The sequence below is a fragment of the Taudactylus pleione genome, unplaced genomic scaffold (assembly GCF_031769625.1).
Source record: "Taudactylus pleione unplaced genomic scaffold, aTauple2 ptg000004l, whole genome shotgun sequence".
NCBI classification, from domain to species: domain Eukaryota; kingdom Metazoa; phylum Chordata; class Amphibia; order Anura; family Myobatrachidae; genus Taudactylus; species Taudactylus pleione.
Genome location: NW_028284407.1, coordinates 1,659,400 through 1,672,453, shown reverse-complemented (window position 1 = coordinate 1,672,453; position 13,054 = coordinate 1,659,400). Strand labels below are relative to the sequence as shown.

The 13,054-nt window shown below is 47.2% G+C and overlaps 1 protein-coding gene across 4 annotated transcripts in view; it reads right to left on the bottom strand.

Moving 5' to 3' along the window:
• GAD1 (glutamate decarboxylase 1) overlaps positions 1 to 13,054 on the bottom strand; it is a 167,564-nt gene that overhangs the window by 15,409 nt on the left and 139,101 nt on the right. For all 4 annotated transcript variants that reach the window (XM_088469590.1, XM_088469513.1, XM_088469505.1 and 1 more), the window contains 5 exons: positions 11,044 to 11,123; positions 8,808 to 8,862; positions 5,464 to 5,580; positions 5,314 to 5,378; positions 1,933 to 2,011 (listed from right to left, as the gene is read on the bottom strand). In XM_088469590.1, coding sequence (XP_088325716.1) covers positions 1,933 to 2,011; positions 5,314 to 5,378; positions 5,464 to 5,580; positions 8,808 to 8,862; positions 11,044 to 11,123 — 396 coding nt within the window. The remainder of the gene's footprint in view (positions 1 to 1,932; positions 2,012 to 5,313; positions 5,379 to 5,463; positions 5,581 to 8,807; positions 8,863 to 11,043; positions 11,124 to 13,054) is intronic.

Here is a 13,054-nt window from a genome sequence, read left to right as displayed (position 1 = left end):
CGATCCTGCTAGTCAGAAGCAAGGGCTGTGGGGTGGAGACGATGCCACCCACACAGCCCAGCACTCTGCACAGCTGCACACCCCTAGTTACGGCCCTGCTGCTGCAACAGTGGCTTAAAAGTTACTGTACACTGCAGTGCACACTTATTAACAAAAATAAAGAATGTTTCATACTCAGCTGGGGATGGGGAAACCTGCACGTACTGTATATTTTTAAGTTTTGTCATGAAAATATAAACATATATTGGTACTTCTTATCTGCTATGGTATCCGGCCATTAACTGTAATGTGTTTCTATTGAGTACTGCGAGTTTTATCATTTTCACTTAGTTTTGTTTGTTTGTTACCCGTCCTGTATTATACAGGATTGTCCTGAATTTGAAAGGGGCATGCTGTGTCCTGTATTGATTCAAAACAGGATGCAGTTTGTCCTGATTTCAGGACTGTTGGCTGGTGCAGTGCCGCACTGCTCAGCTCCACCTCCCGAGTGCAGAGTGACAGGCGCTCTCAGCTTATGCGCGCTGCTGCTGTATTGTCGGCCACGCAGCAGCATGTAAGCAGAGGCTGTGGATGAAGCACCTATACAGCACAACCACAGCTTTTCCCTACCCCCTATGGGATGGATGGACTCCTGGCTGTCATAAAGGTGGGATTTGGATTACGCACACAGTCTGGAAAGACAGGGGGCAGGAGTCTGGGGAGACACAGGAGACTGGAGATACACAGGGGGCAGGAGGCTGGGAAGACACATGAAACTGGAGTGATGGGGCAGGAGGCTAGAGAGACACAGGGGTAGAAGGCTAGAGTGACAAGGAAGGAGGCTGTAGTGACAGGACAGAAGGCTGGAGAGACACAGGGCACAGGAGGCTGGAGATACACGGGGCAGGAGGCTGGGGAGACACAGAAAACTGGAATGATGGGGCAGGAAGCTAGAGTGATGGGGGGAAGGAGGCTGCAGAGACACAGACAGAAGGCTGGAGAGACAGGGAAGGAGGCTGGAAAGACACAGGGGGAGGAGGCTAGAGAGACACAAGAGGAAGGAGGCTGGAGAGACAAATGAGGCTGGAGAGATACGGGGCAGGAGGCTGGAAAGACAGGGGCAGAAGGATAGAAATACGGGACAGGAGGCTGGAAAGAATGGCCAGGAGGCTGGAGGGGACACAGGTGGCATGAGTCTGATCAAACCTCTGTTGTATGATGATGACATTGGTTATTTTCCTACACAAACAGGCATCTTCCGGACCATGTAATCTCCTACGTGAATAGTGAATACTGACGGAAGACACTGCCTGTCCAGGGAGGATCAATTTTTTTCAGATGTTCCCATTTGCAGAGAAACCACTATATAGGTAGGGTGTATTTTTATTTAGTACATGCAAAAAACAGTATAGACTCTTTACCCACTTCTGGGCATGTTGGAGGGTCTTGGCGGTTGCCCGGGTCAGTTGCTGAAGGTGACATTGTCACCTTTGCAGCATGTGCCCACCCCCTGCAGCACAGCTGCACCACGCACAGTGTTTTTTCTAATTATTGGGGGAGGGGACATGGCCACGGCCCCCATTTTTGTCCATGTCACCCCCCTGTCCTATATTTTGTCAGAACACAGGTGGAAACCCTATTTTCACTACTTACAGTGAAACCATTACCCCAGTAGCAATCCATCCAAATCCGAATGGGGAAGGAGCCCCAGCTACAAAGTTGCGAATGCTACAGACTCTGAATATGGGGACATATTTTGCTACTTAATTTGTGTCCAACTCTGAATAAAGTACTGAGTGTCTGCAAGTTTTAGTTTTGTACTAAATATATATAAATGACTGACAAGTGAGCAAAATGTATCAAATGTGAATAGTCCAAATCATCCTACTTACTGTACATTGTGTGAATAGACAAAACTGTGTTACAGGTGCGATATTTATTAGTGTCTGTTACCTTTTCTCTTAATAGAATTGCAGAACATTGGAGTAAAACGCCCATCATCTTGTGGGGATTCCAAGTGACTGAGTCCGCTCTAGAAAGATTGTATAAGAAAACAATAAACAAATTATTAATATAAAAGTGATAAAATAATATAAAAACAAAACTCCAAATAAAATGTCAGCTTCAGTCAGATGTTTTAGGGGTCCATGTACGGTATGCAATCGGGAAGCCGACTGCCTAAATACTGGCAGCCGGCTTCCTGACTGTCATATCCCGGCAAGGGTGAAATGCCGGGCGTCTAGATGTAGACGCCCGGCATTTCCCCGACGCCGGGAGACCGGCGCCCGGCATCCCGATCGTAGTGATGTCGGGCGCCGCGAGCGGACAGCCGCGGGGAGGAGGGTTAGGTTTAGGGCTCCCGGGGGGGACTTAGGGTTAGGCACCCCCCCGGGAGGGTTAGGGTTAGGCTAGGGGGAGGGAGGGTTAGGGTTAGGCACCCCAGGGGGGGACTTAGGGTTAGGCACCCCCCCGGGGGACTTAGGTTTAGGCAGCGGGGAAAGAGGTGGTTAGGGTTAGGCACTTAGAGGGGGGATTAGGGTTAGGCACTTGGGGGGGAAGTTAGGGTTAGGCACCCCTAAGGAGGGTTAGGGTTAGGGGGTTAAGGTTAGGTTAGTAGATACTCACCTATCCACGATCGGGATTTCCAGTGCTGTCGGGCTTCCGCTGCTCGGAACTCTGCTGATGTCGGGCTGCCGCTGCCGGGAATCAAACCAATTCCCTATGTACTAAGCCTTGGAGAGAGATAAATGGACCGAGGTAAAGTATCAACTAATCAGCTCCTAACTGTCACTTTACAGGCTATGTTTGAAAGGAGCTGATTGGTTGGTACTTTATCTCTCTCCACTTTATCTCTCTCCAAGGCTTAGGGCCTGATTCAGACCTGTTCGCTATCTGCGTACGCTCGCAAGATGCATATGCAAATTTGTCAAAGTGGCGCCACGGGAAGCGATCGCTCGCCAAGGCATATGCACGCCCACCATGTCTTAGCGAGCGGCCACTTTGTGTATGCGTACGCCCAATCGCACAGGCAGAGCCGCCCACCAGCAACACGTCATCTCCAGGAAGTGTATTAAAACATTGGTACATCGAGCACCATCGGATGCAAACGCAGTGCTTGCGGTTGCTTTACCCTACTGCAAGCATTGCGAGGAAATCAGTGTAAAAAAAGGCAAGTGACGTGTACTATGACGCTGCCTGTTAATTATGCACGCCTCTAAAACGGCATTGAAACACTGCCTGTGTTCGCATCTCCAACCCCCTGTTATTAGTGTCCTGCCCCTGTTACCACCCACAAACGGCCTCTCCTGTCACTCATTACACTGGGCTGCCTTTGCTGGGCGAGCGAGAGGGATACGATCGCAGTGTGTAGTTCGCACAAGCGCAGAAGGAAGCGTGCGCATGCGTGTATGGAAAGCATCGGGCCGCTTGCGCACGCACAGCGCGAGCGAGCGGCTCTGAATCAGGTCCTTAGTTCGCACACACCTAGTTCCAGCTTAGATAAGGCTGGAATCCTTGTTAGGTTAATTGCATTGAGTTATAGTATGTAATATAAGAAATATATACAGTATGTATATCTGGGTCAATCTACAACAGAGCTAACCGGTTATGGTCTATTTTAATGCTAACTACCTTGGTGGTTTTGATAAGTAAATATAACTAACTACATTAGAGTATAGCGTATGTATTTTTTTTAATGTACTTTCTTTATTGATATATTTACTTTCAAAATAATATTCATGCACTGTTTTCCCTACATCTTCACTGAATGTTCTTCTCTATAGCTTGAGGCCTCCTATAACATGCTTTGTAAACGTATATACAATGTGCCTCTCTTATATAACACAGCAGCAATGTGCTCTGATTGTCCCTTGCCTGCAGTGCTCCAGCTCTGGTACAATGGATACGTTGATGATTACAGCAATAGATGTCCCCTTATTTTAAATCTCTGCAACCTTATCTTTACTGACGTTTTTGTCAAGTTTCAGTGGGGCAAATAAAGAGGTCATGTCACACAGTGGCTTTTCCCCAGGCCATGGAAAAAAATGCAAGGCAGTAAGTCCGTCATGTCAGCTACTGTCTGATCAATACATGCTAATGAGAGCAAGGACATGAAGGCGGACAGTTTCTCTCTCCTGATACAGCAGCACTATGCTGCCTGCACTTCGTGCCTGTTATTTTTACAAAGGGGCACAACGTGTGACCTTTTCTCAACGTGCCTGTGGGTCTGATTCAGCAAGGACCGCAGTTGCTAACATGCACGCAATTGGGTGTTTGTTGCGTTCTGCACATGCGTATGCATCGCAGTGTGCATGTGCAAACTAGTCACTGCTATCGGGACTGCGATCGCAGGGGCTACGCAGACCCATAGCAGAGTGATTGACAGGAAGTGCCGTTTGTGGGTGGTGACGGGAGGGGTCGACAAGGTGCATAAACTAGTCGCTGCCTGAGGTCTCATAGCGTGCGTGGCTGTTAGCAATTTCTGAGTAAGGTCAGGGCTTGTGCAAGAGAGTGTATAGGTTCGATGGTACTCGATTGTATTACAGATGTACGTATGGTAAAGCGGGCGTCCTTATGTAGGGCTGAGTTTGCATTGCGCACGCAGTGGTTTAGCGTGCTATTGCAGTTGAACTGCGTGCGTACGTAGTATTGTGATATGTAGTGAATCAGGCCCTGTATCTTTATGCTAATATAGCCGCCGCAGCTATGTGTACATAGATGCCCACCGACTGCAACGCTAACCCACTGCCGTGCGTATAAAGATGCAACATCAGTCGCTCCATTGAACATTGCACCAGCCTTATGGAGGCTCAGATTAAAACGGCATCTTTAGATGCAATTGCTGACCGCGGCATGTCTGTGTATTTTTATCCATGCCCCTGTTACCTCCCAGAAACAGCCACTTAAATCTCCAGCTCTTGCTAAATTTGTTCTGCGGCTCCTGGTGGTAACCGTCGGCACGCATGCACAGTGTGACTCGGTGTGCCATACTTGCTGACTTTTTATATGTCCTCTCTGGGAGAAGCCCGAAGAGAAGACGCAGCAGCCACTGCGGGGCGGGGGCGAGCTCCTATGTCATTAGGCCAGACAGGACTGCGTGGAGGGGGCGGAGCTAAATTACGCATTTTTGTATCAATGGCTTCAGGAGTGCTCTCCATTTGCCTGCATATTTATTTATCAGAGAGCAATCAGAGTCAGCACTTATTGCGGATAAAACCCATGTACATAAATATCAGTCCAGAAAACAAACCATATTGTCCATAAAACAAACCATATTGTTCATAAAACAAACCATATTGGTCATTAGAAGATGTCATAAAGCAGTTTGAAACTTGCCTCTCTATTCCGTTCAGCTTATGGCGATGCTTCCTGGACATGAGAAGTCCGCCTCCCCATGCGGCCTGTGCCAATAAAAGTATCACGGGTCACATGACAATGACTTAACAAGACAGGCTCCAAGTGTTATACCTTGTGACTGTTACTTACATCCACATGCAGCCAGAGGTTGTACTTTTCACATATGTCTGCTATTTCATCTATGGGGTCAAATGCACCATAGACAGTTGTCCCAGCTGTAGCGTTCACATAAAGTGGGACGTGTCCCTACAACATACACAAGACTATTATAAGTATGTTATGAAGAACATGTTGAAGTGTAGTTTATACTATGTTGCTATCAGTTTTGCATATGATGCACATTATACACTACATCAGCACGATTCACAAACTGGTAAAAAAAAAACATGCGATTGAAGATAAGGTGAATCCAATGAAGCACCTACCAATTTGTAAACTGCAGTGTTAGGATAGTATGTGCTTCCCTAGAGGTGTCTGGGCCTAATATGTTTACTTTCCAGTTCTTTATGAGCCTATTAAAACTAAGGAGTCAATTCATCATCATTTCATTTCTACATAAGGTGAAATGCACATTCTCACCTGCTTTTGTAGAAATTAAGTTATCGGGCCATTCATCAAAAAGGTAATGCAGGGGCTTCTGTGCGCATGCGTGCTAGAGTTTGTGGCCCCGCCCCCTCTGCATGACTGCTCGGACCCCGATAATTAACATGATGAATAGAGCCCTATATGTTTACATAATGTAAACCACATGGATAGGAACAGTTTTCTCATGCATGAGGTTTACATTATATGTCCTCATCTTTTATTTTCCTTGTTTATACTCATCTAAAGGTCATAACCAATGGGGACGAGGGGGAAAGATGCAGGTAACACATGAGGCCATTTATTCTTCACCCTTGTCTCCTTCTCCCCTTCAGTGACTCTGATCTCTGTCTGCTTGCGTTGGACACAGGGAGTACCGAATCCGCTCCCTCCAGCTACTTAGCGAGTTGTCCTACCCTTGCCCACGTAATCTGTAATACCCAGCCTGTGATATAATATTAATCAGGGCCATAACTAGTGGAGGTGCTGTCGCCCAGGGTGCAGGGCTCTGGGGGCGGCACTGTTGCTACCCCACGGCATCTGCATTTAGCTTACGGAGTGCCTGAAATGGCAGCCTGCAGCCAGTATCGCTCCCCAAAGTACCCTTTGGACACTCCAGACATGCACTCTGTACAGGGCCGTATAAAAGGCGGGATGACAGGGGCAGTAGTCCCAGGGCCCCCACACATAAGGGGAATCCACACCCACTAGTGATTAAAGTGGGCCGGAACGGAAGACGGAAACAGTTCCGCCTTCTCTGGCCCACCTAACCCCGGCGCCGCAGGGAGGCTCCATTTGCCGGGCGTCCGCTGAGAATTTGTTACCAGCGGGGGCCCGGCTCCCTCCCCGCAGCGGCAGCCGGAGGCTGGAGTTCACACCTGAGCTCCGGCTTCCTGCTCCCGCAGTGTGCAGTGCACGTCTCTCCCATTGTTCCGAGGAGCAGCCAGCCGGACAGATGCGGGAGTGGGGCTTAAGGTAAGTATTTTTTATTTTTTTTCATGTAAGCGACTTCACTACAGGGGGCACTACTACAGGGGGCACTACTACAGGGGGCATTACTACAGGGGGATTACTACAGGGGGCATTACTACTGGGGGCACTACTGCTGGGGCACTACCACAGGGGGCAGTACTATTGGGGGCACTACTACAGGGGGCACTACTACAGGGGGCATTACTACTGGGGGCACTACTACAGGGAGAATTACTATTGGGGGCACTACTATGGGGGGCATTACTACTAGGGGCATTTATACAGGGGAAATGGGTATGAAGTCATGAAGTCCCAGTGGTTGAATAGCCGCTGGTTCATATCCCGATGCCAGCAGTCCAAAGGGAGAAGATCCCGACAGGGCAGGTAAGTACACTATCTCTACCCCTCTCCCTCCCATAACCCTCCCTTAGTGGTGCCTAACCCTAACCCCCCTAGTGCCTAACCCTAACCTCCCCCTGGTGGTGTCCAACCCTAACCCCCTTTACTGCACCATAAACCCAACCCTCCTGGGGGGGGGCCTAACCCTAGCCTCCCCCGGGGGTGCCTAACCTTCCCCCCAAGGGGTGCCTAACCCTAACTCCCCCTCAAAACCTAACCCCGTTAAACTCCTTAAAGCTAACACTTTCCCCCTGCGGCTAACGATAAGGGTACCTGGACTTACCTTGTTCGGTCCAATGTTCCGGCGTTGGGATCAAGATAGGCGCCGGTATTTCAACACCTATTTCAATGCCTATCTTAAATCCCTTGTCGGGATTCGGATTACTGGGGTTGTGAATACTGGGGACACTACTAAAGGGGGCATTGCATAGGGGGCACTGCATAAGGGGCTCCACTCCTGGGGGCACTGCTTAAAGGGCACCACTACTGTGGGCCTTGCATAAGAGGCACTACTACTGCGGGCACTGCCACTACTAGGGGCACTGCATAAGGGGCACTACTGCTGTGGGCATTGTATAAGAGGCACTACTACTGTGGCAATTATGTGTATTAGGGGCACTACTACTGTGGGCATTGTGTATAAGGGGCACTACTGTGGGCACTGTGTATAAGGGGCACTGCTGTGTGTCATATGAAAAAGGGGCACTAGTATGTGGTGTAATGTGAATCAGGGGCACTATGTGCAGTGTAATGTACAGTACAGTACAGTACCATTGCGCAACTGGTGAGTAATATTTCATGTGGGTGCCTATATGTGTGTTTTTTTCCTCTGTGTGTATATAGTGTGTGTTTATTGTTTGTGTATCTGTGTTTTTATTTTATATGGAGCCCATGGTCCTCATTTCACAATGAGACATAACCCCTTTAGCACTCACTACAGGGGTTATGGCCTCCTTTCAGTATAAAACAAACAGCGCTAAGCTTAGCTTACCGCTGTTTGTCAATGTACGGCTTATGAGCGATACGATCCCCATTGCGCATACCCCCATTTCATCCATATTTAATAGGGGCCCCCACATGTTTGTTGCCCAGGGGCTCCCACAGACCTTAATCCGGCCCTGTCGCGTCAAGTCATCACCATACTTCCCGGAGTTTGTGGCCAGCACAGGGTGCAGTGCCGTCCTACTCCGGCACTGATAAGGCTATGTACTCATGCTGTGTTATTGTGTATTGTACTAATGCTCTGATATCATGTTACTGTTATCTATGTTTACCATTTACAGCGCTGTGTACACTTTGTGGCACCTTATTAATAAAAATGTAAAATAATATATCACAATGATGATGGTGCCTCCAATGTTAGATCTGTCATTACAGGACAGAAAAATATACAATGTACACGTACAGCATTGCCATATGTACTACGCATGTTAGACAGCGACATTGTTTTCATATTATACTCAAATATATTTCATAACAAAACTCCATTTTATCCCAACACAGAGCTAAAGCTTACACACCTTTTGTTTACTTTCAAGAATTTTGGCCTCCAGGTCCGCCGGGATGATCTTCCCTCTGTAATTGTTGCAGAAATAAGAGGTGTAAAATGAATCAGACACAGCAAGAGGACGTCAGCTGCAGAGGACACCGTTTATTGGATCTCCTTAAACAGACCATTTACGGTAAAATAGAATCACTGGCTAACTATATAACACAGCCTTTTACAAAATTTATAAGGGTGTGCCACTTTCACATCCAACACTTTCCATTTTCACATTGGGCCTCATTTACAACATTCTGTACACGCAATGTGTAGTGCGAAATCCTTGGCGTGTCTATATGTATGACCTGCACACATCCATGTGCACACCTAACTCTCCTCTCTGGGACAATCAGGGCCGGTGCTACCATTAGGCAGTTTTGGGCGGCCGGGCAAGAACCTGGTGGTAGATGGACACACAAGCCCGGCCGGCACAAGGCAGTGTGTGTGAAAGGAAACATTGTTTCCTATACACCACTGGCGTGCATGGCACGTCAGCCGTCCTGCTCTGTGGATACTCCCGGCTGTTACATGGCAACCGTGCCGTGCCCGGGCCATGTGAAAGGACCTGTTTATCTTTTTTTCACACCCGGCAAAAAAACAGGCGGCTTTTTGCTGCCCGGTCAAAACCGGCAGGTGTGAAACTAGCCTTTGGCAACCTTAGGCAGCCGCCTAAAAGCGCCGGACACTGGAGGGCGCTGTTGAGTCCACAAAAAAAAATGAATGGCATAATTCATGGCTGAGTGGCATATAATGAATTTGTGGCACAGCTGTGTGGCATATTAAGAATTTGCGGCAGTATGAGGTACATTATGATTTTTGGTGCTCTGCTGTGTGTAATATTCTATATAGTTTATTATGAATTTGGGACACTGCTGTGTGGCATGTTATTTAACTGGAGAGACTGATGCGTGGCATAGTATGAATTGGATAGAGTAGGGGACGGTTGGTGAAATGTTGCCTAGGGCGTCCGGAAACCTTGCACTGGCCCTGGGGACAATGCCTGTGTAAACTAGTGTGCACACAACCTCTCAACCCACTTAATTAAGACTATACATTTATCCTTCTATGGCACTGCATGATTTAGCCTAATTTATGCATTAAATTAATGATGAGAATGAGGGGATTTGGAACTGTCTTTACATTTTTGTGAGATAAACCTTTGCTTTACATTGGTCATTTTGCACCTAGAAATGTGTTTTCTCCGTCAGATTTTAACTGTGAGCTGCAAAATTTGTTCCATTAAAGGCATAGGCATAGGATAGGATGAGGCCCATTCTCCGTACGTACAGAGCCCTAGGGAAATAAAGTCTTTTTGTGGAGTAATAATGGCCCAGTGCCCATAAGCACAACAAGGGATTGCCCATAAAAATAAGTCTTCTCTATCTCTATATCTAATTTGTGCACTTCTCCCTGAAACTAGGAGCATTGGTACGCCTACTTTGTACTTTGGAAGTAATGTCTTCTCTCTGCCTAAGTCCTATCAAAAACAGCCAGTCCAAAGGTTTGCTAAGCCATGATAATGACTCCATAAACGAACGAATTTTGGTGGAAAACTAGTAACTCATACATATTGAGATGCACAGCACTACCAAAGTGGATTTTGCACTCTGCGTTGGCCATTTTGTGCTTCCTAAATAAGGCCTATTATAAGCTGAACACAATCTCATAATGAATATTTGTTGTACATATGGGCATTAGAAAGGGATAACTTAGCATGGATCCTGGAGGAACTATCACGGCATCCACCACTTTCCCAATCTACTCACAGTTCAAGATCAAAAAGTGCTCTGCAACTAAAGTCGCGTACACACTAGACGATATTTTGAACGATTGAATGATAACGATATTGTTCAAAATATGGGCTTGTGTGTATGCGAAAAACGACCAGCAATGCCCCCCCCCCCCAGCTGTCATCCGTTGCTGGTTGGCATCGGCAAGTGTGTATACACTTGCCGATGACGATGTCACCGCATACCCACATCGTGTAGTGTGTATGCGGCTTTAGGCTCTGAAACACACTTTCACAGTAATATGGCATGATGTTTTTGCCTCAGGTCAAAGATTTTGTTAGCCAATCCTGGTCATTATATTTTACCATTTTGAACAATCAAATGTTTCGATTAACTTTTAGAATAAATGTTTCATTTTGGTTGATTTGTTCCACTTTAATGAATGGTGTTTTTTGTTTTAAGCATCACAGTTTAGCATCTTACCTCTCATTGCATTTCACCAGGATCACATTCTCTGTCCCAAATCCCAGCGCTGCTCCAGCTTTCTTCATAGAATAATGACTCTGAAATACAGGCAGCCAAGCTAAATTACTGCACTGCACAATATATTGTAACCAAGGGAATGCTGGCAGGAAGGGCACGAGGGCAATTGTCTCTTTGTCTACACTTTATATTTTATAGATAAGAGATTAAACTAAAAGCTGATCCCAGCTTCAATGCAGCTATTAGCGTACACTGGGCCTATTGATGTAGACGCTATTTTGATGTACACTCAGTTGAGCGATTATCGGTGGACTGTGCATGTGTTTTAGCCATAATACGCACGTGCGGCGATTGAATTGCGATCAAATGTGACTATGGTTGTAGTGAGTATTTATTCGCAAGTGATTGATTGACATACAGGGGCCGTGGGAAGTAAGTGGTGGCAAAAATGCAGACATATCGCGACCTTTTTTCGAGGCGTGTATCTGTCTACATCATACGCAGAAAATATGGCAACAGCTGCCATTCTGCCATAGGGTTACTCAGATGGTCGATTATCGAAGGATCTGTGACCACCGCTGCGTATTTTGTGCGCACTTGCTTGGATCTGCGAGGCCACCGGTGAGTGTCTCCATACATTTGCAGACGGCTGCATGTATTACCATATTTTTGTGCAGCAGCTGTGAGCTGGGACTGCATTAGCGTACATCTCTGAATCAGGCCCATATAGTTACTACATCATGTAGACAAAAGTGATTGGACATCCCCCCCCGCACAAGCTGGTTTGGCATGGGTCTATTAGGTGTAATGCATGGTCACCAGGGGCGTAGCTATAATGGGTGCAGGGTGTGCGGGGAACACGGGCCCCTGGGTCCAGGGGGACCCCGCACCGCACACCCTGCACCCATAATATTATTTACCTCTCCGGAGTCCCACGTTGGCGCGAGGGTCCGGCGCTGTAAAACGACTGGAAAATGGCCACGGCGGCCATTTTCCCATCGTTTGCGCATGCGCAGCACAGGGAAAATGGCCGCCGGGGCCATTTTCCCGGTGACCTGTGCATTCATTATAGACTCTGGACACACTCTAGTGCCCACAGTCTATAACTCCGGCGCTGGCCGCGCACAGTTCAGTGCGCTGCCGGCCGCGGGGCGGAGAGGAGGGTACCCGTTTCGGAGACTGCACACGGGCCCCCTCCTCTCTAGAAACACCCCTGATGGTCACATTAACTCTGAGATGTATAGAGATGTTCTCAATAACCCTGTGCTCCTACATTGTGCCAGTTCTACAGAAACAACAAATGTTTTTATCAGGACGACAATGGCATCTGTCATGTTTCCAGGGCGACGCTGGACTGTTATACAGAAAATTCTGTAACCCGAATGGACTGGCCAGCTCAGAGTCCAGATCATAACCCCATTGAGAACCTCTGGGAGGAATTGGAGCGACGGGTGCGTTCTAACTTCTAGGCCGAACTGACCTTCTTCAGTGTGACAGTTGGTCACTGTACTTAGGGCAGAATGGCAAAGCATACCGACCTGCTGCTGTCCAGGAATGTATGCACAGTTTGCCAAGAAGGGTGTCTGCAGTAATCACTGCACGTAGTGGACCTACAAAGTACTGCCCTCAATAAAATCTCGTTGATATATTTGCTGTCAGTGTCCAATCACTTTTGTCTACATAGTGTAGAACCAATAAATCTCCATTCTCTCACTTGCCCATGCTACTAAATGCATCGTGGACACCTAAGGGCTATATTTACTAAAGTGCAGGTTTTTAGAAGTGGAGATGTTGCTCATAGCTAGCAACCAATCAGATTCTAGCTACTATCTTCTAGAAGGTGCTAGATTATTGTTAAAAGTAGAATCTGATTGATTTGCTATGGGCAACATCTCCACTTCTAAAAACCTGCACTTTAGCAAATATTCCCCCTAGAGGAAGCTCCAAATCCTAGGGAGAATCATTACAACAAATAACATTGTATGTTATCCAGCAACTATTATATAATATT